The sequence below is a fragment of the Onychostruthus taczanowskii genome, unplaced genomic scaffold, assembly GCF_017590055.1.
Source record: "Onychostruthus taczanowskii isolate IOZ18803 unplaced genomic scaffold, ASM1759005v1 scaffold23, whole genome shotgun sequence".
Taxonomy (NCBI): Eukaryota; Metazoa; Chordata; class Aves; order Passeriformes; family Passeridae; genus Onychostruthus; species Onychostruthus taczanowskii.
Window position 1 is genome coordinate 11826786 of NW_024499573.1, and position 25093 is coordinate 11851878.

The 25093-nt window shown below is 39.4% G+C and overlaps 1 protein-coding gene across 1 annotated transcript in view; it reads left to right on the plus strand.

The window, feature by feature from the left end:
• Positions 1 to 3010: 3010 nt before the first annotated feature.
• Positions 3011 to 25093, plus strand: part of ATP6AP1 (ATPase H+ transporting accessory protein 1) — a gene marked incomplete at its 5' end in the record, with an annotated part of 50691 nt that continues 28608 nt past the window's right edge. The window contains 6 exons of the mRNA XM_041405519.1: positions 3011 to 3273; positions 9335 to 9461; positions 9564 to 9632; positions 16398 to 16585; positions 17644 to 17687; positions 21209 to 21294. Of these exons, the coding sequence (XP_041261453.1) occupies positions 3011 to 3273; positions 9335 to 9461; positions 9564 to 9632; positions 16398 to 16585; positions 17644 to 17687; positions 21209 to 21294 (777 nt within the window). The remainder of the gene's footprint in view (positions 3274 to 9334; positions 9462 to 9563; positions 9633 to 16397; positions 16586 to 17643; positions 17688 to 21208; positions 21295 to 25093) is intronic.

Consider the following 25093-nt stretch of genomic DNA (forward strand, 5'->3'; position numbering starts at 1 on the left):
ACATTCTTTTCCTTCCTTCTTAAGCATGTTTTAAAATTATAATTTACAACTCCAGAAGGATGATTAAAAAAAAAAAAAAGGTAAGAAAATAGTTCAAACAAATGTGAAAAGCCAGTAGTCCATTGATTTCAATGCGCTGTGGTGTTGGAGGTTTCTGGAATCCCAGAATCATTGAGGTTGCAAGAACCTTTAAGATCGAGTCCAACCGCTGACAGTGCCAACTCCACCATTAAACTGTGTCTCTAAGTTCTGTGTCTGCATGGCTTTTAAATACCTCCAGGTGTGGTGACTCCACCACTCCCCTGGGCAGCTTCTTCCAAAGCTTGACTACCCTTTCAGTGAAGAATTTTTTCCTATTATCCAACAAAAATCTCTTCTGGTGCAACTTGAGGCCATCTTCTCTTGTCTCCAGACTCTTCACTAGCTTCACTGCCCTTCTGTGGATGTGCTCCAGCATATCAACCTTTTTCATCATCCTTAGGCAGCAGATCCCCTCATCCAGGTCATTGGTAAAGACATGAATCAGGACTGGCGCCAGTACTGAGCCCTGGGAACACCACTGGTGGCTGTGTGCCAGATCGATGTGAACTCCATTCACCACCACCATCAGCTCTTTCCTGGCAGTGCCATTTAGTCACACCATGAAAACTTTTGTATAAATAATTAAAAATTTGTGCTGGAAGTACAGTGAGTTGGATGCTTGACTAATATTTGGAACATGCTTTTCCACAAAATAAGCATCTTCTAACTAATGTAGTCTTTCAAATCAGTGTCCAAAAAACCACTATTTTTAGGAGTGAAGAAAAAAGGAGAAAATATATGCAGATATATTTGTGAGCTAAATTTACTTAGTGAAGCAAATTAAAATCCCACTCAATAGGCTCTTCTTGTTCCTTTTTTTCAAAGCTTTTTTCACTTCAGTTGTTCCCAAACTGTGGTTTGTGGAGATATATTAAAAAGGAAAAGTCAGTTTGTTTTCAGTTAAAAGTTTGTTCATAAGTGATATGGTAATCTGAGAGAAAACAATCTGGTTATGTTTCAAGAAGTTTTAAGACTGTTTCTGTAAGGCAGAATACAGAGCTTTCCCACCAACTGTGCATCTCAGTGTGTGTGTTGGAAGCACCCAGCAGTGAAGAGAAGGCAAAGCTCAGGATGTGAGGACGGGGCCGACGGCGATCGGAGCACTGCGGAACCCGGCCGGAGTCCTGTGGTTCGAGTTGCCACAGCCATGGGGAGGAGCAGGAAGTGAGCGTAGAAACCATGTGGCTGTGTTCCGCTTGTTGCCCAGAAATGTTTTGTACAAACCAAGTGCACCTCCTACCAGCAAATATTCCACACAATGCAGCTACGCAGAGTGGAAGGTTTGATCACAGTCCCACTGACAGCGCTTTGCACAATAGTCGTTAATAAGGTATAAAATGTACCTCAATTTTGTACCTCAGTGGGGGATGAGAATTTGACACAAAATTTTAAGGGACAGATTGACACGCTTGTCTTTCTCATCCTCCACAAAAAGGATGCCTTTTGGTGAGTCTTGGATTGTCAGTTATGCTTAGTATTGACACAGGAAATTATACAATATTATTGCAGTCTTATTGTTAATGCTGTATATTCTGCAGCAGCTGCTTTTGTCACCAACAATCCCAAAGAAGCTACATTCAATAAACCATGGATTTGTGAACCCAGCTGGCTCTTCTGATGTGATCAGACCTGCAGACTATTTGTGCATCTGATGTAAGGCCTAGAGTGGTCTTTTTGTAAGAGTGTGTGAATTGGTTAGTGTGTCAAATATTGTCCTTCTGCAAAATTGAGTTTTATTGGAAATTCTGCAATTCCTGTATTCTGTCTAGGTGCTTCTGTTTCTACCTCTGTCTTTGAGGTCTGGTTTGCTGTCTTACCTGTACACACCCTTAAACAGACAAACACACACACTGGCTTGTTAAAGGGAACAGATGGGATTTCTAATATATCTCTGAGGTTAAGAGGAAAAAATACAGTTCATTTCTGTGTTATATAAAGGTAACATGGAGAAGAAAAGAACATGAAAATGTTTTATTGCTACCCTTAAAATTATTTTTTTTATGAGAAATCAGATTTCAGATTGAGTTGATGAACAAATTGCCTTATATTAGGCAAGCACACTATAACAATATACTGTGATTCAAGGCAAATGGATTTAACTGATCTGACTACATGTGCTCAGATTTAAACATGCATGTCTTCTGACCTCTATTTGTGTCATTTCTTTTAAAGGGAAAAATAAGGAAGCACAGTTTTCATTGTGCTTCCTTATTTTTCCCTTAACACAGCTCATTTTAACACAGCTCATAACTTCTTTTGTGCATGATCTCTAACATCCTGTTCTGATGGTGAGGAGGCATTTGTGCCCAGAGCCAAACATGTGCCGAGGCTGCTGCTGCCTAATGTAGTCACAAGGTGTAGAAACTGCTCAGTGTTTGGCAGGCACAAAAAAGCGTCCCAGAGCAATTTGCTTCCGGGCATGAAGGAAGTCTCTAAGACTGTTTTGTTCTTGCATGAGTCTTGTGAAATACTGAAGTCGTGTCACTTTCTGAAGTGACTATAATTTGCCCCTGACTTAAGAGATTTTTGATTTCCGGTGCAGCGTTGCTCCATGCAAAAGATAGCTTAACAATTCTGTGTTTCAGTGGCTCTGAACGTGCCATTTTCTGTCTCTCTTCCTTATTGCTGAAATCTGCGTTTTGTTGCAGATTTCAAACCTGTCAACACCCGAATGTGTGACGCCAGATCTCAATCATGTGAAAAAACTAAGCTGAGGAACATGATAATATGTAGCAGGGGAGGAAGACAGAAGTTCTGCAGAATATATTTTGTGCAGCACAGAAAACTTTTCTGTAAACTCCATTTTGGAGCTATATAACTGTTATGAGCCTGCATAGGACAGGAATTTGGACTTCATGACTCTCATGCACCTGAAGGTTAGAGGAAACTGACAAAGCTTTCACTGCAGAGCGTTTTACGAGCTGTTTAAATCACAAACCCGAAAGCATTAAAAACACGAGTAACTCCCAAGTTCAGGCGAAGGAAGCTGGCGTTCCGAATTTCCCCCTGCTGTTGGGAGCGGCGTCAGGCGCACCCGGCCGGCTGCGGGCAGCGGGCGGAGGCGCCGCTGCGCACACGCTCGGCTCGCCGCGCTGCCATGGCTGCAGCCGCGCTGCTCTGCTCCCTCGCCCTGCTGCTGCACACCTCCCTGTCCCTGCACCATGTGCCGATGCTGCTCTGGTCAACTGGGAGGTAAGAGATCCAATCGAAATGTGTCCCTGCTTATGCTCCTGCTCTGTGTGTGTCTGCACAGAATGTGTTGTGCCATCGAATATGGTAAGTCAGCTATGGGCAGTGCAATTATCCAAGAAATAAATTTGCACCTCCGCCGTCAAACAAGCCAACAGATGATTTTACCCTTTTTATTTATAATTTTAGTGCTCTAAGCTGAGCAAGAAGTAAAGAAATTCAGTAAACTAATCTGAAGTAGGTGTGCTTTATTCACTCTAAAGCATCTTTGAACTCTACTGTTAGAGATGTTAGGGCTTAAAGCCACAACATAAGGCAGTGATACATAAAGGAGCTGACCAAAAATTCAGTTGTAGTTTTTTAAACCTTGGATTTCCTAACTTCTGAACCCCGACTTTTCACTTTAATGTTCATTTAAATACAGGTTTTTAAGTACATTGCTGTATGTATATGCATCAGATGTTAGAAACAACTGCAGTCTTGACAGATCCAGAGACACTTGAAATTCAGGGTTTTGCATATTCTTATAAAAGGACTTTGAAGCTGCTTTGAAAGAACCAGGTATAGACCTCTTTCTAACCAACCAGGAATTTTATTCCTGATCACTTTAAGGATTTGTACCATTACTTGGGATTTCCAGAAATATGGCAGGTTGGGCAATGCAGTAGCTTCAGGTGGATACTGAATATTTTAAGTTGTCAGAAAAATATGGGCCACTTATTAACCACCTTTGCCATATGTTTACTCATTTTTATGGATTTCCAAAACCTGAAACTCTGCATATGGAAATCTGCGTGTTTTGAAAATGTTTGAATTTTTAGCTTTCACTTTGTTTTCTTTGTTTTCTCCCCCTTAAAAAAAAAAAAAAGTTTCAACATCAAGGCAGTTTTATATTCAAAATACTTAGTAATTCACCATTATATAAGACAGGCACCTATATAAGCGTATTAACCCTGTGTAATACCCCTGTATTTAAAAGCAAAGTAATTGTTGCAAAGCACTGTTCTTAGGTTAAAAGTGATTCTAAGCATTTTAAGAAAAGATCAGTGCTTCCTTTGTCCTCCTTCCTGGTTTATATAAAAACATATCTGTGTATATACAAACAAGATCTTATCTCTTAATCCCATGTGGACATAAAAGCAAACTTTCCATCAAGATGTAATTAGCAGCTTGTTCTACTGCAGATTTTTCTGGTTTATACAAATCTAGAGCAGAAAACCAGGATACTGGACTGGGTAGTGAGTTTCATGTCTCCAGGAATACAACCTTTTGTGGAAGAAGTGTTCCTCCAACCATGGTATTTGCATTTTGAAAGGTAAAGTTCTTGTAGGGCCAAAATTAGTTCTGGTTCAAGCTGAAAAGAAGTTTTTCGTTATTTTATAAAACAATGTAACACTAACAGCAACTTCCTGTTGCTAACCCCTAACTGTGCTTTACATTTGGTACTTCACAGTGGTGCGAGGTTTGCAGTGTGTCATCCACAGGCCTATGAAATTTGGAAATTACTATTAAGAGTCTTAGGAAAGTTAAGTACAGAATTGCAGTAATTATCTATAATATCTACATCTGTAATCTAGAAATTATCTATAGTATCTATTATCTATAATATCTATGGATATCTGTTCACTCTCTGAAGAGGAATATGTCCCACCAGTATAAAAGTCTAGCAATTCATTAATCCACAGAAGCTGTGATTCACTGATCTATTCCATCACCCTTTCCCAGGTTATCTGTTAGGATTTGGTATTGAATAATTGAAGGATACTACATTTTGTTCTAATTTAGAACTAGCCAGTGTTTGCCAAGCCATGTCTCAGGACAGCTGTATTAGAGAATGTAACAGTCTGTTTTATGCATTATTACTATACTGTATTCATAGTGTTAAAGATAATGTTAGATGCCAGATAGAGGTGAAACCTGCAGCTGACAAACACGTGCAGTGCACAAAGCAACGGGAAGTATGATATCAGTTCTCACAGAGACATTAGGAAATCAAATACCTCTTTCCTCTAAAATGTAAAATGCAGATCCCTACTTGGAGAAAATTGGGTTTAAAAAAAAAAAAAGAAAACATTCTTTCTCAATTCAACTAGGGAATAACTCAGTATGTCACACTGTCCTGTTTTTCACAAAAGAATATATCACTGGATGTTCTTCAGATAACTCTGGTGTGGAAAATTTGACCTTTATTTTAAATCAGCCTTTAAACTAATATTCCCTGGTTGGGTTTTTGAAGTAGGGAAGGTTGAGAGGCTCTTCTTGCATATGATACACAGAACAAATTTGATTTAGCCATTTTGAGCTAATATTCAGAAGGATTTCTTTCCCTCCACAGATAAAGAGAAGGAGTTTGAGCAAATAAATTAGTTAAAAATAGCTTTTGTGATTGCCCCCTCATGTGTTTGTTTTAGGAATGATTTTTGCCTACAGTCTTCTAAAATATATTACTTCCTTTTTTTATGCTACGCTTATATAGGGAAAATAATCCTATTCTGGTAAACCCAGGTTATAAGTGACTTTGAGAAAGTGTTAATGCCAATTAGTAGATTTGCACTGTTTCCTAAACTACAGGGACTTTACTGATAAATCTAGTGAAAGAAGGTGTAACATAGAAAGACATTTTTTTTTAGCTATAATTTTTTTGGATGCCAATGGAGGCACTGAGTGCCAGCATGAAAGCTATTTTACTTCTCCTGAGCAGGGGAAAACATGATTTCTTACATGGTAATCACAGGGTGACTGATAGAGACAACTGGCAAGAATAACTTGTGGGAAAGAGTTCTGAAGCCAGCTACAAAGCAAAAATGTAATCACGAGTTAGACTGCTAGAAGCCTTGTTGTCTTTCCATCAGCCCGTCTGGTGGGTCCAGGTGCAGGAAATCTTGAAATCTTTCCTTCCATCAACCTAATTGCTCAAATTCCAGAAAGAATACTGTTCAGGAAAGAACATCATGTTGTCATGTCAGAGCAGTGAGGTATAAGAAAGAAGCAAAATATCAAGCTAAGCTTGCTTTCCTCACTTTTCTTTAGGGCATTGTTTGACTGTTGGAGGACAGAGAGAGCAGTAGAGTTGTAAGTTTCCTCGAACTTAAAGCTTCCCTAGGATTCCTTGAAGCTGTGTGCTCCTGCACACGTACGTTAGCAGAGATGCTTGTCGTCTGAGCCCCGCTGGTGCAGTGGCAGGGGTTCTCTGTGCTTGGCACCTGGGTGGCTGTAGGAGGCTGTGTGTCTCTGGGCACAGGGCTTTGTGTGAGCAGCCACTAAGAGCAATCACTGTGTGTATTGGCCTGCTGCCGGTTCCACATCGTTCATCTGTCCCTGAGGTGAGGACTTCAGTGGGATGAGCTGCTTGGTTGTGTTCAGGAAAGCTCATCCTCGGTGTATCCACGAGCCCCTGGCACTCACAGATCTCCGTTTCACCCTGCAGCTCCCAGTAAAGCACCCAGTAAAAGGTCCTGACCAGGCAAGGAGGCTGGTGGGGGCTGGAGCACAGGTGAGGAGTGGTGAGGACCTGGGGGTGTTTAGCCTGGAGAAAAGGGGGCTGAGGAGAGACCTTATTGCTCTCTACAGCTCCCCTAAAGGAGGCTGTAGCCAGGTGGGGTTTGCTCTCTTCTCCCAACTAGCAAGTGATTGGATAAAAGGAAACAGCCTCAAGTTGCACCAGGGGAAGTTTGGGTTGGATATTAGGAAAAATTTATTCACTGCAAGTGTGGTCAGGCATTGGAACAGGGAAGTGGTTGAGTCAGCTGGAAATGTTCTAAAAACACGTGGATGTTGCACTTAGGCACATGGTTCACTGGTGGACATGGCAGTGCTGGATTGGCAGTTGGAATTGATGATTTTAGAGGTCTTTTCCAGCCTAAATGTTTCTGTGGTTCTATTTCCTGTCTGAACTACGCTGGGAATGTTCTTGCACCAAGCAGACAACAACAGCTCCCTCAGTGAAGGATGTAGCCTTCCCTACTGCCATGCATAGTGCTCAGCAAACTGGTAAAAGGCAGCCAAATAAATGCATGCAAAATATTGTGAATATAAGTATTAGGCAAATGCTGCATTTTAATAGAATTATTAATCAACTGATGTAGATTTTCTTTATGATTATGAAGTTACTAAAGTTGACTGCTTGAAAGTTAAAAAGTGTCACAAAAGGTGTTTTCAAGGTTAGGTAGCTAACAAGAACTGCTTCAAGGAACAGGGAATTTCTTAGAAGCAAGTATGTTTTAAAAGAGGATCATTAAACTTCTGAGGTTTTGAGTTCACAGCAAAAGCCTTTATCATTGTGCTGCTTCAAATACTTTCATTTTGTTTGATGTGCTTTTGTTACTTTTTTGTCTTAATTGCAAGTCCCCAAAGCTCTCAAAAGTTTCATTTCTTTTCTCTAAGTTTAGGTATGAAATGGATTTATTTATGTTTTGTTTTTTTAAATAAATATACCAAGATATTCAGTGTCATTTTCTTTCACACAAGCCATTTTTTATCATCTCTTAATTTGTTCTATCTGCTTTTTCTTTAATATCATTAGTATTTTGATGTGGCCATGCAAGGCAAAAAGTCAGTATGAAAGTCAGTTCCTGAAGAGTCATTCAGAATCTTTTGGACTTTCTGTTTTTTCAAATATATTCATTTAAAAGATTATACTTAATTTTTTTAAATTGTGAGGTTTGTCTTCCCTGAAAAGTTGAGGCATGCCTGTTGCAATTGCTCAGTTGTTTATGTTCACAAATATAAGTTAATATGGATTTCCAAGCACAAATTAACAAAGTGAAGATGCTGATTAAAACTAAGAAAATATCAGATAATTTCAAGCAATAAAAAACCATTTCCTTCATCTCAGCAAGATTTAACTCTAAAGCTTGTAAAGTGACAGACAATAGTTCTACTAGAATTTAATTTTCACATCTCCAGCACATTGTCCTGAAGGAGTCTTTCACATCCAGAGTTTGCTGTAATGCTTTCCCAAAGCCCAGAGTCTGAAGTGAGATGGGGATCACCTGGTGCTACAGGACTGTGCTGGTTTGGCCCCTGCCGTGGGTGCAATCTCACGCTTTCAATTCACTTTCAGCAATCTTCATTGGAATTGCAGGGAGGACTTGGAGTGCAATTTAGATTTTCTTTATCCAAAAAACAACATTGAACTCCACCTATATGTTCATTAACCCTGTTCCGCCTCCATCTTAAGATGGAGGTTGTTCTTATTCATAAAAGCTTGCTGTGCAATGGTCATTTGCAAATTGCTTTGTGTTAGAAAATTTAACTTTTATCTCAACTTGATCAAATTGTAATCAATAATAAATTATGTTAGAGCACACAACAATTGCCTGTATTTGACTTACTGTAATTAGAACCAGTTAGAGTGTCAACCTGTTTTCTCAGGTTTTAGCAATTGATGTGTATTTGGACAAAGATGGAAGATTATGCATCAAGTTCAGTTTGTTTTTCCAAAGACAATTTTCATTAGTCAAAACACCTAGGATGAAAATGCTCATAAAAAGTTTCATCCCTACAGACCCATGGTGCATACTGTTAAAATCCCAATGAGGCGCTGAAAGAAAACGCCACCTCTTGTTTTGCCTGTTTCCTGTAGAAGCAGAACTAAATAGATTAGTTATTTCTCTGTCCAGTCCTCATAGTGACAGGTTGGCAAAAGGGTTGTAAGCTGGGTGCTTTGAGTCATTCCATTCAGAAGAGCTCCTGCTGCTGGAAAGGTGGCTTTTCTGAGCAGCTTCAGTAGAATGGTTCCTTCATCATGAAAACCTTAGGAGAGAACCTGTGTACAATGGCACTGTAAGACACTTGTACTAACAAAAGTTCTATTAAAAAATACTAGTTTAAGACAACTTGTGATCTAGTCTGAGTTCTACTCCTCCTGGCCTCCATCTGTCAGCACTGCAAAGTGTTTTGGGAGTTGGGATGCCATCTGGGAATTCTCTCTGAATGTTTTCAATGTATTCTTCTTCATTGCACTTAGAAAGTATGAAAATGCATCTTATGAAAAGATGCAACTCTGCTGTTGTACACAAACAAGAAAAAAAATTCTACAGAGAAAGGAATTATTCCTTTGTAGATCGCAGTGGAATCCAGTGACTGCAGTGCATGGAGGACAAGTTGTCTCAGCAGAGGAACTGACAGCACTCTTGCAACCTCTTTTTACCCAGAACTCCAGAAACCTCGTCTTGTTCCTGCAAGATAGGGTATGTAAACCATTTTTTTTCCTCACCAATACTGAGCACAAGTCTGTACCTAAATAAGATGCCATGACTCCTTCTCACCAACCTACTCTCTTTGTTTTTCAGCTTAGCATAGATGACTTCACGTACTTCAGTGAATCCTATGGCAACAAGAATCCATTTCAAAATGTTCAGGCAAGCATTTATCTCATTTATTTCTTTATGTGCAGTATTTAAAAAGAAAAAGAAAGATGTAAGAAAGATGCGTAGAGAAAATAACTTGGAAGAGGGCAGTGAGTTGCAGAAGTTTTCCTGTTTAAATTATTGAGATTATTCCAGTTTAAGCAGATGTGTTAAAGGAAATAAAGCGAGTTTGCAGATACATGCTTTGTGGCTATTTTAGTTTTAAAGACTGAGTTTTCACAATTCATCATAACTGACAAAATTGTTCTTAAATATGCTGCAGTTTTCTATTATAAAAAACAGTATAAACTTCCAGACCAACACCCCAGAATTCTGTTTTGAAGCCATAGGAAGAAAAAAACTTATAGGAACCAATAATTTTTTTCTTATTTACAGAATTTAATACCTATTTTGTTTTTACAGAAATTGAGGCTCATTCTGGGAGTTAACTGTTTTATATTTTTATTAAGTTGATGTATCACTAGATGCCATATTGCCTTAATATTCATGAAAAAAATAATGCTAGTTGATTAACTTGAAGTAAACTCCAGGCACAGAATTTAAGATGGAATCATCCTGACTCAGTCAACAGCTTCAAGTTTTGTCCTCACTGAGAAGGTTTATAGATTTTGTGCAGAGCATCTATGGTTGTACTTACATGACAGTTTATTGAAATGTGATTAGACATTTCAATAAACTGTTGCTTAAAATGTTCGCTTGTGGAAGTCATGAAGATATTCCTGGAGGCAGTGCAGGATGAACAGAGCTATTAGTAATGTAAATGGTATTAGAGCACACAAGGGAGTGCAAATTCCCAAGCACCACACAGCAATCACTATATGTGATTAAATACATAAATATTCACATAATACCTGTCTCTGCATTTAAGAACCTCACATCTTCCTTGTATAAGTGGAACTGGAGATATTAATCTCTTTGTCGTATAACAGAATTTTAATGCTGATGCTGGAAGAGAAACAATTATTCAGAGTATCTACATGGGTTTTCTGAGGAATGAATGGGAGTCATAATCATCTGTACTGTAAGGCTCAGTGGCTGTGTCTGCAGGCAGATGCACTGGTTCTTCTCTGCTATGTCTTACCTTCTGAGGGTTTAGGCTGTGTCCTGAGCAAATTTTTGTTGCTACCTGACTACAAAACTGGTTAAATTTCAGCTGTTTGACATGCATTGCAATGCATGACATTGCAAGTTCCTAATAATGTGGTGGGTCTTATTTAAGAAGGCCCTCCATGTTTAAGAGGCATATCAAAGTACTTAAAGCATTCTTCTTTGCCTTGTGATCAGGACTCCATCAGCTCTGTAGATAGAGATTAAAGGCTTTAAATCTAGAGATAAGGCCAGTGACTGATGGGTTTAGAAATCAGGTGTTATACAAGGGGATTGGGGACCTTGTGAGTGCTGGGAAGGAGGTCCTCAGCTAAACAAAAGGTCATGTTTAAGTAAATCTTTGTCTGTATCTGGCAGGTCAAACACTTACCCCCAAGTATTTAACAATCTGAATAAATGTCACCAACTGGTCTTTTTCTGACTTTGCCTCTGTTCCCTCTCTGTCTTGGAGCTTCCATATTGTGGCTGGAAAGTTTATTTTTACCAATTTCTCACCTTAACTCCAGCACTTCCTACATTTGTTCTGTTGGATTTTGCAATCTTAATGCTTTTCAGTGTAGTTTGATGGAGGTGAGGTGAGTGAGTTTATACATCTCATTGTCATTCATGTGAGTGGAAGAAAATGAGATGTATAAACTGCATACTTCCTTTTCACCTGGTTGCCCATAGAGAGAGTTTTGTCAATATCTATTGCATAGGGTTTAGTTCTCAGGGCCAGTAAAGGAATTTTGTAGTCATCCATATTTGGCATAATAGAGTCTACAAAAATTTGCTGGGTTGCTTTTGTATTACTTGAACTCCACTTGAGATATTTTGGGCAAGAAATCAATTCTTAATCATGCTGTGAAAGATTGCAACAGTACTCACACAACACAGGACAGAGTGAAAGTCAGGTCTGAGTTTTCTCACTGAGGAAATTAGAATCCTTGATGTTGCATAATCCAAAGGTTTTTACCTACACAGTCTATATTATACAAGTGATCAGTGAAGCTGTAATAAATATCCCATTGCTCTCAAGCATCCTCCTTTATGAACCTCAGAAATGCAAACTTATTCATAAACCTACTTTGGAGATTTCATTTGGAATGTATAAGAGCATGTAACAGCATGTGTTCTACAAGAAGAAAATGTTATTTGAAAAAGAGTTATAGACTTGTAAACCCCAGAAACATTTTCAGATATTTGATTTGTTCAGCTGCATTAGCAGCTGTTCTGAGATTTTGTTATCAATGGGTTTGCATGCAATAAAAGAATCTTATTCCAGTAAATACAAAGGGCATCTTATAGGTAGATCATTTTTCTTGAACTTTCAAGCAACTTCTAAATTAAATAATAAAATACAGAGATTAGCATTTGGGGAACTTCTTTCTCAAGAAGTCACCTACCCTACAGACTATTTTTCTTTAATATTAGTTTGGGCTTTCCCTAGACAATGCCCAGCTCCTTAGAACTGCAGTATATGTTAACACACTCCAAATAGTGACCAGCTGTGCATCTGCATAATTATGACTGTAAGTCATTGCCACTTGTAGTCTGATAACTCCATCCCGTCCTCACTGAGAGGTCATAGACTGAGCAATACTGTTTAGTCACATGTGATACACAGGTTCTAATAAAATTTTCACTGTCTTTATTTTCTTTCTTTTAGTTTTCTTATATTATTTTTTGACAAGGGAATCTGCACAGAACTGTATAATAATCAAGATAAAAGTTCATCATAGACTTATTGAGTGACATGATGATGTTTTGTTCTCTAGCCTTTTCTAAAATACTATTAATATTTCATTTTTTTCAATCCTGGTCACTATCAGACTCTGAATTACCATTTTCAAAGAGCTGCTGTAATTCTCAAGGTTTCATTACTGAAGGGTAATACTCAGTTTGAGTCTAATACCTATTGTTGTGTATGTAAAATTAGGTTTGTTTTTCTGTCACCCTGTGCTGTGCTAAAATCAATTTATGTTGAATCTTATCAGTTACTCAGTTGACCAAGAGGCTGTGCCAGGAGCTGCTTCTGTAGTTCATCAGTCAGACACTGCCTTTGCTAACCTGAAAAAAATCAGCATAATGAGCAAGTCCCATTAGGTCAATATTTATTTTTTTATCAGAGAGTTTAGGAGCATATGGAACAGAACAGACCCTAGTGCAGTAACAGATTTTTTTTTATACCCTTTGCTTGCTCAATCTTTTTCTATTCTTTAGCTACCTTCATGTGAAGACTACCTCTCTCTCCAAAGCAGCTCAGTTTCTTTAGTAGTGCTTGCTTCAAGACTCTGGCAAATGCCTTGTGTGGGTCCAAGGAGACTGTACCATCTAGAGCTTCCTAGAGTACATGGCTGTTGACTCCTTCAGGTATCTTCAGCAGAACTGCTAGGCAAAACTTTTTTGTGAAGGCCACATCAATCTTTTCCCCATCCTTTGTTATTGTTATAATCTGTATTTTATTCTTTGGAATGCTTCCTCCCATTCTTGGACTTCAGGTTTTCTTCTTGACAGTCCCTTGGATCTGTCTGTAACCCTCAGAAAAAAAAAAAAATTGGTGCCATGTTTCCCACTAAACAGTACAGCATGGGGTTTTTTTCAACAACACTTCCTCTAGCTGCAACACACTCTATCACATAAAGTACATCAGATCAATTTTCATTAAAATTATAACTTACAGGTTTATGCATACATTTGAAGGACATGGCTACAGTGTAAAAGTTTGTGGGATAGATAAAATTTGGAAAGTTAAAATTAAACCTTCCCCTTCTCCTTCTTTTCTCCGTTCTCTCTCTCCTTGTCTCTCTCCTGTTCCTAACCACTGTGTGGTTTCCTTTAACAGAATGCAAAATCAGGTGTTTCTCAACATCTTCTTCATTCTCCACCCCCTTTTGGAGTTTTCATGTTTTCAACAAGCAAGGTAGCTGAAATCCTAAAGTGTGTAAAGCAACATATGGGTGTTGTAAAGAAAAGCGCACAGTTGCCAAATGGCAAGAAGGACAAAGAGGCACAGGGTCAGATTGCCTACCTGAGGCTGTTGAGTTGATATCCAGCTGTGTCTGCCCTTAGGATGAAAAGCAGCTGAATACCAGTGGCTGGAAGCTGAGACAGATGGCAATGCAGTGCTGGTTAGGAGCAGAGGCACAATTAAGATATTACTAAGTAATAATACATTTTATATCTTACTCTACATTAAATGAGTAATCTGCTTAATATCCTTGGATGAAATGGCTGTTGCCATTCTGGCTCCTGCTATGGGATAAGGGATTAAAATATTGAGAATAAAACTAAATCATTGAATTGATCATAATTTGAGGTCTAAATTCAAATCTGTAAACAAATCAAAATTAAATGTTTCATCTTTTTTTTCCAAGAGGTGCTAAAAACACTACTCAAAAGACCTGTACACAAGATCAATGCTTTCTGCTCTATTTTAATGTCTGTAGTTACTTTTCTCTTAGTTTGGTAAATCAGACAATACCATATAATCCTACCTTATGAGCATCTATAGAAATATGGAAGTACCTGTAGCCTTTGCCTAGGAAGGAAGATGTGAGCAATTAGAAAGAATTAGAGAGCAGGTCAGAAAAGCAGTCATAGAACAGAAAAAAAGGAAAAAAATAATAATAGGAGAAAAGTGTTAGGATCACCACAACACTTGCATGGGGGGGAGAGAGAGAGTCTGTAACAGCTTGAAGATCTCAATGTTGGATCAAGTGACAGACTTAATCTGGACTTAAATGTAGAAAATACAAAAGCAAAGTTAACAAGTTGTAAACTAGGACTCAATGAAAAAATATCTTCTAGTATTTATATTTGTATTGGGTTTCTGTGGCAAGACTTTGGTAGTGGGTGGGCTACAGGGGTGGCTTTTTTGAGAAGCTGCCAGAAGCTTCCCCCATGTCCAAAAGTGTCAGTGCTCCAAGAGGGACCCGCCACTGGCCAGGGCTGAGCCCATCAGAGACAGTGGCAGCGTATTAAAAAGGTGAAGAAGTTACTGCACAGAAGCAATTGTGTTTCAAGAAGAGAGGTGTGAGAACTTATGAGAAACCATCACCGAGGTCAGCACAGGAGGAGGGGAGGAGGTGCTGCAGGCAGCAGAGCAGGCAGAGGTTCCCCTGCAGCCCGTGGTGCAGCCCATGGTGTGACAGCTGTGCCTCTGTAGCCCTGGAGGTACACGGGGGAGCAGAGATCACCTGCACCCCATGGAGACCCAGTGCCACGAGAGGTGGGTGCCTGAAGGAAGCTGTGACCCTGTGGGAAGGCTCCTGGCAGGACCTGTGGAGAGAGGAGCCCAGGCTGGAGCAGTCTATTCCTGATGGACTGCACCCCATGGGAGGGACCCATGCTGGAACAGTTCGTGAAGAGCTGCAGCATGTGGGAAGGACTCTCCTTGGAGAAGTCCATGGAGGACTGATTCCCATGGGAGGGACCCCATGCAGGAGCAGGGGAAGAGTTTGAGGAGTCCTCCTGCCAGGAGGCAGTAGAGACAACGTGTGATGAACTGACCACAGACCCCATTCTCTGTCCCCCTTCTCCACTGCAGGGCAGGAGGTAGAGAGTCATGGGTAATGTTGTGCCTGGAAGAGGGGTGGGTAGAAGGTCTTTTTGTGTTTTATTTATATTGTCATGCTCTGATTTGATTGTTAATAAGTTCAATTAATTTCCCCAAGTCAAGACTGTTTTTCTTGTGTAATTGGTTAGTGAACTCTCCCTGACCCATGAACCTTTTATTTTCTCTCCTTTGTATAGCTGAAGAAGGAAAAGATAGAGCAGCTTTGGTTGGTACCTGGCATCAGGCCAGGGTAAACCCACCACAACATTAAATATGCGCGACATTAATTTTGATATTTTTCAAATCTTCATCTTGCATTTTGTTTCCTCAGATATTTCAGGTAAATTTTATTATCAAGAAAAAAGCTTGGAAAGATGTTTTCTGACAGTTCCAAATGTAAAGAATATTTTTCGATTAATTTCATTCAGGTGTCTGTATCAGGAGCTCAGCTATCAGATTTGTAAATAAAGTGGATGATACCCTGATGCTTTATCTGAACGAATGCAGCCTGAGGTTTATACTGAGTACTTTGAGCAAAAAGGTGGAAAGCATGACATGAATTTTGTTTGTGTGTGTCTGGATGCTCTGGAGAGCCTGGAATCTGCAGCTTTTAAAATTAATAATTACAAATTACACATTTTTCTGTACCATGTGCTGTACCACCAGGATGTACACAAATGCAGGATGTTTTTTATTCCAAGTATGACTTAACTGAATGGAGCTGCTGGAACTGGGGGTGTCTGGCACTGATCTTTCTCACATCCAAGGGTATTTAGTTAGAGTCATCTGAGCTTTGCTTCTGGCAGTGTTCATAACAATTACACTCTTAGCTTGAGAACTTCTACATCATCTAGCTCTCCTCTTCCACCATGCATGTGGAAGACAGTAAAAATTTGGTGTTACTGAGTGCTTTAAGCTTGCTGCAAGAAAGTTCAGGAGCAGCCTGCAAACCACAATCCATCCAACTGGTGAGAATTCACATTGCTGTTTACTGTGGAGGTCCCTCACCTTGAATGTTAAATTAAGGATACATTATAAAAAAATGTTGTGCTAATTATTAAGCAACTGAATATTAAGCAAGTAAAAAAAAACATCTTGTAAATTTTTTACAGGAAATTCTTCAGTCTTCTCCTTCATCTTTAGTTTTGCCAGCTGTTGACTGCAAGGCTACCAGCTCTCTCCTGAAGGTTCTTCAAGAATCAGGAGACTGGAAGTTAACAAATGTAACTAATGTCTCTCAGCTGGAAGTGAATGCATCTCACCCAAATTTACTGGTGGTTCAGCTACAACCACTTACCAGGTAGGGGCTTATCACTAACAGAGCTGACCCACACATGTGCACGACTTTTAGAGCTTTTGAAAATGTCAGTTGTATTCAGAAAATTAAAATAAAAAAAAACCAAAAAACAAACAGAGTGAAAGCTTGTAGGGCTATCAAAATTGTTTCTCTTATAAGGATAAATTCAGGGTTTCTCAAAGTCCCCTGATAAGCTTACCAGGTGTACTAGATGAATTATGTTGAGAAAGGCAGTCAGGCATTCCTATTTTGTCTGCCTCATTATATGAACAAAGGGGCAGCTAATAAAACTAAATGGCAATGCACTTTTTAGCAGAAAGGCTCAATTATTTTACTTGACACATGATTTACCTGCAGAATTAATTGCTAGAAGGCATTCCAGGGGTCAAAAATACTGGCAGGATAAATAAGCAAGCAAATAAACATACAGACAAACCTGAAGCAAGTAAACCTGAAGTCTGATTTTCCATTGCTATGGAAGGAAGAGGAGGACTAATTCTCCATGTTTCCAGCTCTATGAGGGCTGTGATCTAACAGAGAAAGGGAGAGACTGTTCTTTCAGGTGAATGTATATTTAGAAAATATAAGGCATGGTTGCTGAGCTCCTTCTGCTTCCTCTTCTTCCCAACTTGTTACTTGGGCATTTGTACATGTTGGTGTAAGGTGCAGATATCAACGTGTCCTAAACAAATGCAATTCTAGCTGTCACATCACTACACAAAAAGAGGCATGATAACAATTTTAAAGAGCTCTTGTACAAATGTTAAACAAGGGGCCAACACAAAATGAAAAAAAAAGCTTCTCAGAGGCTGACCAAAATACTGTCAGTAGTATGGCTTCTCTGCTGCCTAGGAAATTTGAGGGGTTTAAGAATCAGCTGAAGATGTGGTCCTTACATTTTTAATGGCTTTGCAGAAGAAAAAGGTCATTAGGAGAAGATGAAAGAATGACTAGGGACTGACAATAATCCTTTTATCAGTCAGTATCTTTATACATTTCTGATTCATATCATTCTTGCCTAGGAAAGATTTTAAATTATTTTTCTCCCTCTTTTTCTCTAGTGATTTAAAAGAGATTTCCACCCTGGAAGCAATTGCTGAAAATGGTAAGTAATAGTACCTAGACATAACTAACATTTCATCATTTGTGGTTTCACTTGAGCAGGTAGCATTCTCTAGTCCCCAGGCTTTGCTTTGCTACTATCATTTAAAGGCTTTTATCCCACTCCCCTTCTATAAGCTCTGGTTGTCTTAGTTCTAATCAGACACTAAGTGTCTGTGATATGAAATGTAAGCTTGATAAATTCACGTCTGCTTCAGGCACGGGCCTTTGCTCATTCTCTGAGCACAACCCCTGCAAGCCTGTGCAGCTTGAGCTGCCTCCTCCCATCTCACCTTGCACACTGGCAGCTGGAGGTGCCAGGCTCATCTGGCAATTCCAAGGCCTTTGTCTCAACAAAGGATGTCTGCATGAATAGGAAATGTTTTTCTAATCTTTATAAAACAGTACTGATGGCCTTCTGTGCCTTTGATATCAGTCTTTTATTGGTTTTGCAGTGTATTAAACATTACTTGTTAAAGTTGAATCTCTCAATATAATACTATAAAAAAAAGTTTCTTGCCTAGCATCTGTTTGAAAAAGAGGTGCTATACATGAAAATGGCACTGAGAGGTATCTCATTGCAGAGCTTTCAACTTACTACTCTAAATTAGAAATCAAATTATAAAGCATGAAAATCATGAAGTGGTAGCTTTGGAGCTTTACAGTGTAGTGGGCTAATAATTAAACAGTGTTCTTGGTGGCTATGACTGGGGTTCTATGATCAGAACTGGGGTTGTAAAATCAAAGCAGATTTGAAAATCAGAGGAAAATACCTTAGTTGTGTATCCTTTTCTGTTTGTTTTTGTTCTAGTCCAAATTGAGTGGGTTTTATACTAAAACAAGCAGTTGGGTTTTCATCTCTGAATTGCAGAGGAGTTATTTTGTTCTATTTTCTTGTCTCCAGAGCATACTGGGTAGCTGAGCCTTGGCTCAATGTTGGTCTCGGCCAAATAGCAGATTTGACATATCTTTCATCAGCTGCATGGATCAAGAGCTTTGTCTTTATGGGACATTTCTTTCATCAGCTGCATGGATTCAAGAATGAACTTCCCAAGCCCTAGAATTATAGTATCATAGAATGTACTGAGTTGGAAGGGACCAATTGGGATCAGAGTCCATCTTAGCCCTACACAAGACACCCCAAGATTCACATCATGTGCCTGACTGTATTCTCCAAATGCTTCTTGAACTATGTCAGGTTTGGTCCTCTGCCACTTCTCTAGGGTGCTCCATTGCAGTGCTCTGGGTAGAAAACCTTTTCCTGATATCCAGCCTAAACCTCCACTGACTCAGGTTCATGCCATTTGCTTGATTCCTGTCACTGGTCACGAGTGGTGAGATCAGCAGTGTCTGCCCCTCCTCTTCCCCTCATGAGGAAGTTGTAGCTGCAATGAGATTTCCCCTCTCTCCTTTTCTCCAGGCTGAACAAGTGCCCTCAGCCACTCCTCATAAGGCTCCCTTCCCCCTTTTGACCCATCACCATCCTCATTGCCCTCCTTTGGACACTCTCCCATAGCTTTTTATCCTTCTTACATGGAGGCAGCCAGAATTGCCCCAGCACTGGAGGTGAGGCCATCCCAGCTGAGAGCAGAGCAGGACAATCCCCTCCCTTGCCTGGCTGGCCATGCTGTGCCTGATGCCCCCAGGACAGGGTTAACCCTCCTGGCTGCCAGGGCACACTGTAGACTCAAGCAACCGCTGCTCACTTTGCTTTGGGAAAGCAAAGTTAAGAGATGATCTGTGGGAGGATGGAAGAAAAAGCTATGCCAACTTCTTGGGTAGCATCAACTAGATTTTAATAGGGAAGAAGGTGTGGGGATTAGGGAAAATATGCTGCTTTGCTTGGCCAAGTATAGAATCTGCACTATTGCTCCCGGATAGGCATCTAATTTAGGTGCTTTAAAACATGGTGGACAGTCTGAGCTCTTTTTCTCTGGATAATTTGAAAATACATCATAAGAAAGGTATAGTCTGATCACAGGCAAACAAGAGATCTATATCAACCCCATTGTCATAAGGATGTTCACAGAAGCTTCTTTGGACGAAGGAGTTACCTCTAGAATCTTCCTGAAGGCAGGAATTACAGATGTTACTGGTAACTATAGTTACATGTATCTCCCTTCTGAAGGGAAATGCAAATAACATGTTACTTCAGAAAGCTGTTGGTTGCTTTAATGAAAGAAAACCCAGTCAATCTCTGCATTTTTATACATATTATTTTTTTTTTTGTTGTGCAATTTTTTGCTAAGGCTGAAGAGGATTTCCAAAATCTGTGAATCCAAATTATAAAATCAACGTTATATAATGCCTTGGATCTCCACAACCAGTGTAATTATGGCAGTAGTTTTAGGCAGTTATTTTTCTGAGTAAGTACATTTCTCACAGTAGATTCTCTTAGCAATAATTTTGAGAAGGAAAATTCACATAGCTATGATTCTTGACTGATATGAGGAAATCAGTTCAGCTGAAACCCTACAGAAAAAAGCAATACTTGAATTCTTACAAAAGCCAAATATTTTACTCAGCCAGGACACCATAATTACAGTAAATAGAAGTGGTTAAAGAGGATAACAATATAAACTCTTAATTTCAGCAAATGCAAATAAAACACAATTTCTAAAGTATAACCTCAAAATCTGAGAAGTTTGTATGTCCAGGTTACAAAATCTCCATCCACCAGGCTGGTACATGAAGGAGAAGTGGGAAGGCACTGAAACAGTAAATATGATTCTGCTTGTTTGCTTCTCAAGCAGTCCCAATAACAACACTAATAATGGATCATGATTCACAACTTTTGTGCTCCTTATTAGCAGATGTTCATGTTTCTGCACAAATATTGAAAACATTTATCAGTTGTAAGCATTTATTGCCGCTGCCTGTGGTTTCAGAACTAGAAGAGGATCTTTTGTAGAGGCATATTTGGACCTCTTTGAAAGGCCCTCTCTTCCTTTTTTGACTTCTTCTTCCTTGTTCAGAAATACTTCAACATATTTCTCCTTTGGCCTGAAAATGAAAATTTTCTGTGTCTTCTTGGGGGTGCATAAGCAGGCTTTAAATCCACAGAAGGCAAAAGAAATATTGCTACCAGTATTATATGTATCATGCCCCACACTAAACACCATGTTTTGAGTTTCTCAGTGATAGTTATGTGTATTTTGTAATTCAGAGAACAACACTGCTTAAATTTCTTAAAGAAAGAAAAGAAACCTCTGAAGTGATTTCTCCTGCTCCTGCTTTTAATCGTCCAAAGTTCAAACTTTTGGGTATATTTTCCATGGTTTTACTTTTCAGCATCAAAATCATCCCTTTTTCTGAAGTGTTGTATTTTTTTAAAATCATCTCACTGAAACTGTGCATTTTTCAAGACACTGTCTTATCCCATTTGTACCTAGATAGAATGAGCACTTAAGTTGCTTAAACAAACTGAATAAGCTTAAACATCTAGCTCATTACTTCTCCATTTACTGTAGGATTCTAGCTTTCTCAGCGTACCGAGTTTGTTGAATTATATGTTTCTATTTACAGACAAAATAATTGGAAGAGTGACCATGGATCTGCAGGAACGAGGGATTCATTTTTCAGTCATTTATACTGCAGTGAGACCTTCGAGGGTGAGTAATGGTCAGTGCCTAGAACTGTCAGATTTTTGTCATCCAATAGCTTAATGTTTACAGGAGAAGTCTGTAGATGATTTTCAAGATTATACAGACAAGCAATCTATATTTTATGAGGTTTTGACCTCATATGAAGTGATTGCATGAATTTTCATATATGATAGCTATATCGCGTAACTATTGAAGTTTTACTGTTCTGGAGACTATAAATTTACCTTTGTCCATAGAACTAATTATTATTTTTAAGAACTGTAAGTAATTTTTTTTTTTCAGTTTAACTGTAGTGGTTTTGTAGTGAGTTCTGTGTGGAACATTATCAAACTTCCTAGTGTGGTTGGTTAGTGTAGGCAGAGTGCTATTAATTAACTGAAGGCTAATAAAGTATCCACTTTAAAAATAATTGGTTTAATTTCTTTTAAGCAATACTTGGTATTTAGAGCTGCAAGGTTAAGTTTTCACCCTTGCTGATAGTCAGAATATAATTTGTAGATCACATCATATCACATTAAATAACAATGCTGGATAGTTATTTATGCATAATTATCTTTTTGTGTGACATAGAGATTGCAATCAAAAAATATTACATTTTTAATTTTAATGCGAATAAATGGGAGACAGTCTTGCCTTGAGGAAAAAAAAAAGAGTTCTAATTAAGAAGAGAAACATTTGAAGGATGGGCTGAATGCTAAAAATGCAGCTTTGAAAGAAAGATGTCTGTCTGTTTCAGAGGTAACACAATCTGAGCTCCTAATATGATAATGGACTCATAGAATCATTGAGATTGGAAAAGACTTCTAAGAGCATTGAATCCAGCCTTTGACTGATCACCATCATGTCAACTGAACCAGAGCACTAAGTGCCACATCCAGTAATTTCTTGAGCACTTCCAGGGATGGTGACTCCACCACCTTCCTGGACAGTCTGTTTCAATACTTGACAGCCCTTTCAGGGAAGAAATTCATTCTGATGTCCCGCCTGAACCTCCCCTGGTGCAGCTTGAGGCCATTTCTGCTGGTCCTGTTGCTGGCTGCCTGGAAGAAGAGGCTGACCCCCACCTGGCCACAGCCTCCTTTCAGGCGCTTGGAAAATGATGAGGCGCTTGGAAAATGTGAGCTTCCTCCTGTCCTGGCTGAACACCCCAGCTCCCTCAGCCCCTTCTCGTGTGGCTCCTCAGACCCTTCCCAGCTCCTCAGACCCTTCCCCAGCTCTCTGGACACGTTCCAGCCCCTCAACGTCTGTCTTTTTGTTGTGATGGGCCCAGAATTAGACACAGCCCTTGAGGTATGGCCTCACCAGTGCCCAGTACCGGGGACAATCCCTGCCCTGGTCCTCTGGCCACACCATTGCTGCTCTAGGCCAGGATGGCAATGGCCTTCTTGGCCACCTGGGCACACCCTGGGTCCTGTTCAGCTGCTGTCATCAGCACAGCCATGTCCTTTGTACTCACATAGACTCATGAGTGTCCAAGTGGCAGAGTGGGTCACTAGCTGCTTCCTCTTGGGTTGCAGGGGTTCTGATCTGCTCCCAGACCCTGTCTGACAGCTCAGCATGTTGCCCTGAGGATAACCAGTCTTGCTGTTAAAGACTGAGGCAAAGAAAGTACAGGTACCTCAGCCTTTTCCTGGTACTTGGTTACAGTGTTCCCCCCTTCCCCACATCCAAGGATAGAGAATTTACTTAGCTTTTGTTGTTAATTTATTTATAAAAACACTTTTTATTACCTCCCACAGCAGTTGCCAGATTGAGCTCTAGCTGAGTTTTCAACTTTCTAATTTTCTTTCTACATGGCCTAACAACAGCCTTCTACTCTCCCTGAGTTGCCTGCCCCTTCTTGGAAAGGTCATCAACTCCTTTTTTTTCTCTGATTTCCAGTGAGAACTCCCTGTTCACCCAGGCCGGTCTTCTTCCTGCATCGGCTCATCTTCTGGCACATGGGGATGGCCAGCTTCTGTGCTTTTAAGATGTCTTTCTTAAAGTGTGTCTAGCTCTCCTGGACTCCTTTGTTATTAAGGACTGTCCAAGGCAGAGGTTTTGTCGACCCCTTCCTCATTTCACCAAGAATTGTGAACTCTGTCATTTTGGGGTTGCTATGCCCAAGGCAGCCTCTGACCACCACACCTCCCACCAGCCCTTCTCTGTTCATAAACAGCAGATCTAGCAGGGCACTGTCCCTGGTAGGCTCACTCACCAGGATGTGTCAGGAATTTATCTTCCTTACACTCCAGGAACCTCCTAGACTGCCTCTTCACTCTGTTGAGTTTCCAGCAGACATCTGGCAAGTTAAAGTCTCCCACAAGAACAAGGGCTAGCAATCATGAAACATCAGCCAGTTGCTTATAGAATATTTCACCTGCCTTTCCTTGGTTTAGGCAACATAAAAGACCTTTGTGTGATTGTCTAGATCTAGCATGAGAAATGCCAACAGGATCTTGAGAGGCTGGAAGGTTTTCAGGAGGTAGCACAATGAAAAATGCACTGCTATTCTTATTACAAGAATAAAACCTAGAAAACCTATGTTCAGTGCGTGCAGAGGGAAGTCCCTTTATCTCATCCAAGAGAAGAGTAAGAGGCCACTTAAATGGACTTCATAAATGTGCTTTAACCCAGTAGTGGATGAGCCCCTCAAAAGTGTTCTGTGTTCATTCAAAATTAGTATTTTGCATGGAGGTTGGATCTTGAACCTCTGACTAAGCCAGCAAGGTGATCACAATACTCCCTTCAGGCTCTGAGGCAAAGGCAAATTCTACTGAAGAAAAATGAGAACTTTCTTCAAAAATTCACCCTGTGAAATTAACTTCCAGAGTCTGAATTTTGGAGCTCAAACTTAGAAAAAAACACAGTACCATGAGGAGGAAAGCCCACATTGATAGTCTGTGTACTGTGTGTACACAGAAGGAGAGAATATGGTCTTGTGATCTGCCTTTTCTTCTATTTCTTTTTTAACAAAGATCCAAAATAAAAATAAAATTTACTTTGTTGTTGTGGCTCTGTACTGTTTGAAATGAAAGGCACATGGGCATTCTTAGCTGAAAATTGCATTTAGAACAATTGGAATGAAAAATATTTTTAATTAATGAAAAATTGGAATTAAGAGAAGGAATTTTTTCGATCAATTTAAAAAAGATTTTAAATCTATGCATATTTCAACAGGCTTTCCAAATTAAAGTAACTAAGTTTGAGCAGCTGAAGCACTTTTAAATAATTAAAGCAATGTATTTTAAGATGTTCTACATTTTTAAAATAAACAATTTAAAGTAATTTAAACTTTTCTCAATTATATAAATGTAATACTTTATAAAACCATTTGAAGCATTTTTTGGCCCCTCACAGTAACTTTAAGTTATTTCAGTGCATTCAAGGTTATCAGCTTCTGTGCAGAGCTAGAAAAGCCAAAGCAGAATGTACTTTTGAGGGTTCATAACTCTGTGTATTTGCATATAACCTCTCCATGGTATGTATTGCATATCTTTGGCTGTGCTTGAACTGCAGAAGGTATGAACTGTTTGATAACTGTAAATGAAAATACTAACTCCCTTTGCTTAGACTATAAAGACTATATTGCATGATCTAGAAGTTACAGGATCACTCCCCAGTGATAGCCAAGATCAATATATATAAGAAGTAAAAGGCTTTAATCACGTGGAGAGTGATTTTCAAATGCATTATGTAAAATGTATAGCTATCATTCACTATGGAAGAATTTGCATTGACTAGTGGCCTTATTCTCAGTTATGAAGGAAATTAGCTTTAGGTATTACACTTTAAAAAAAAAAAAAAAAAGGTAATCTCCTTCTAG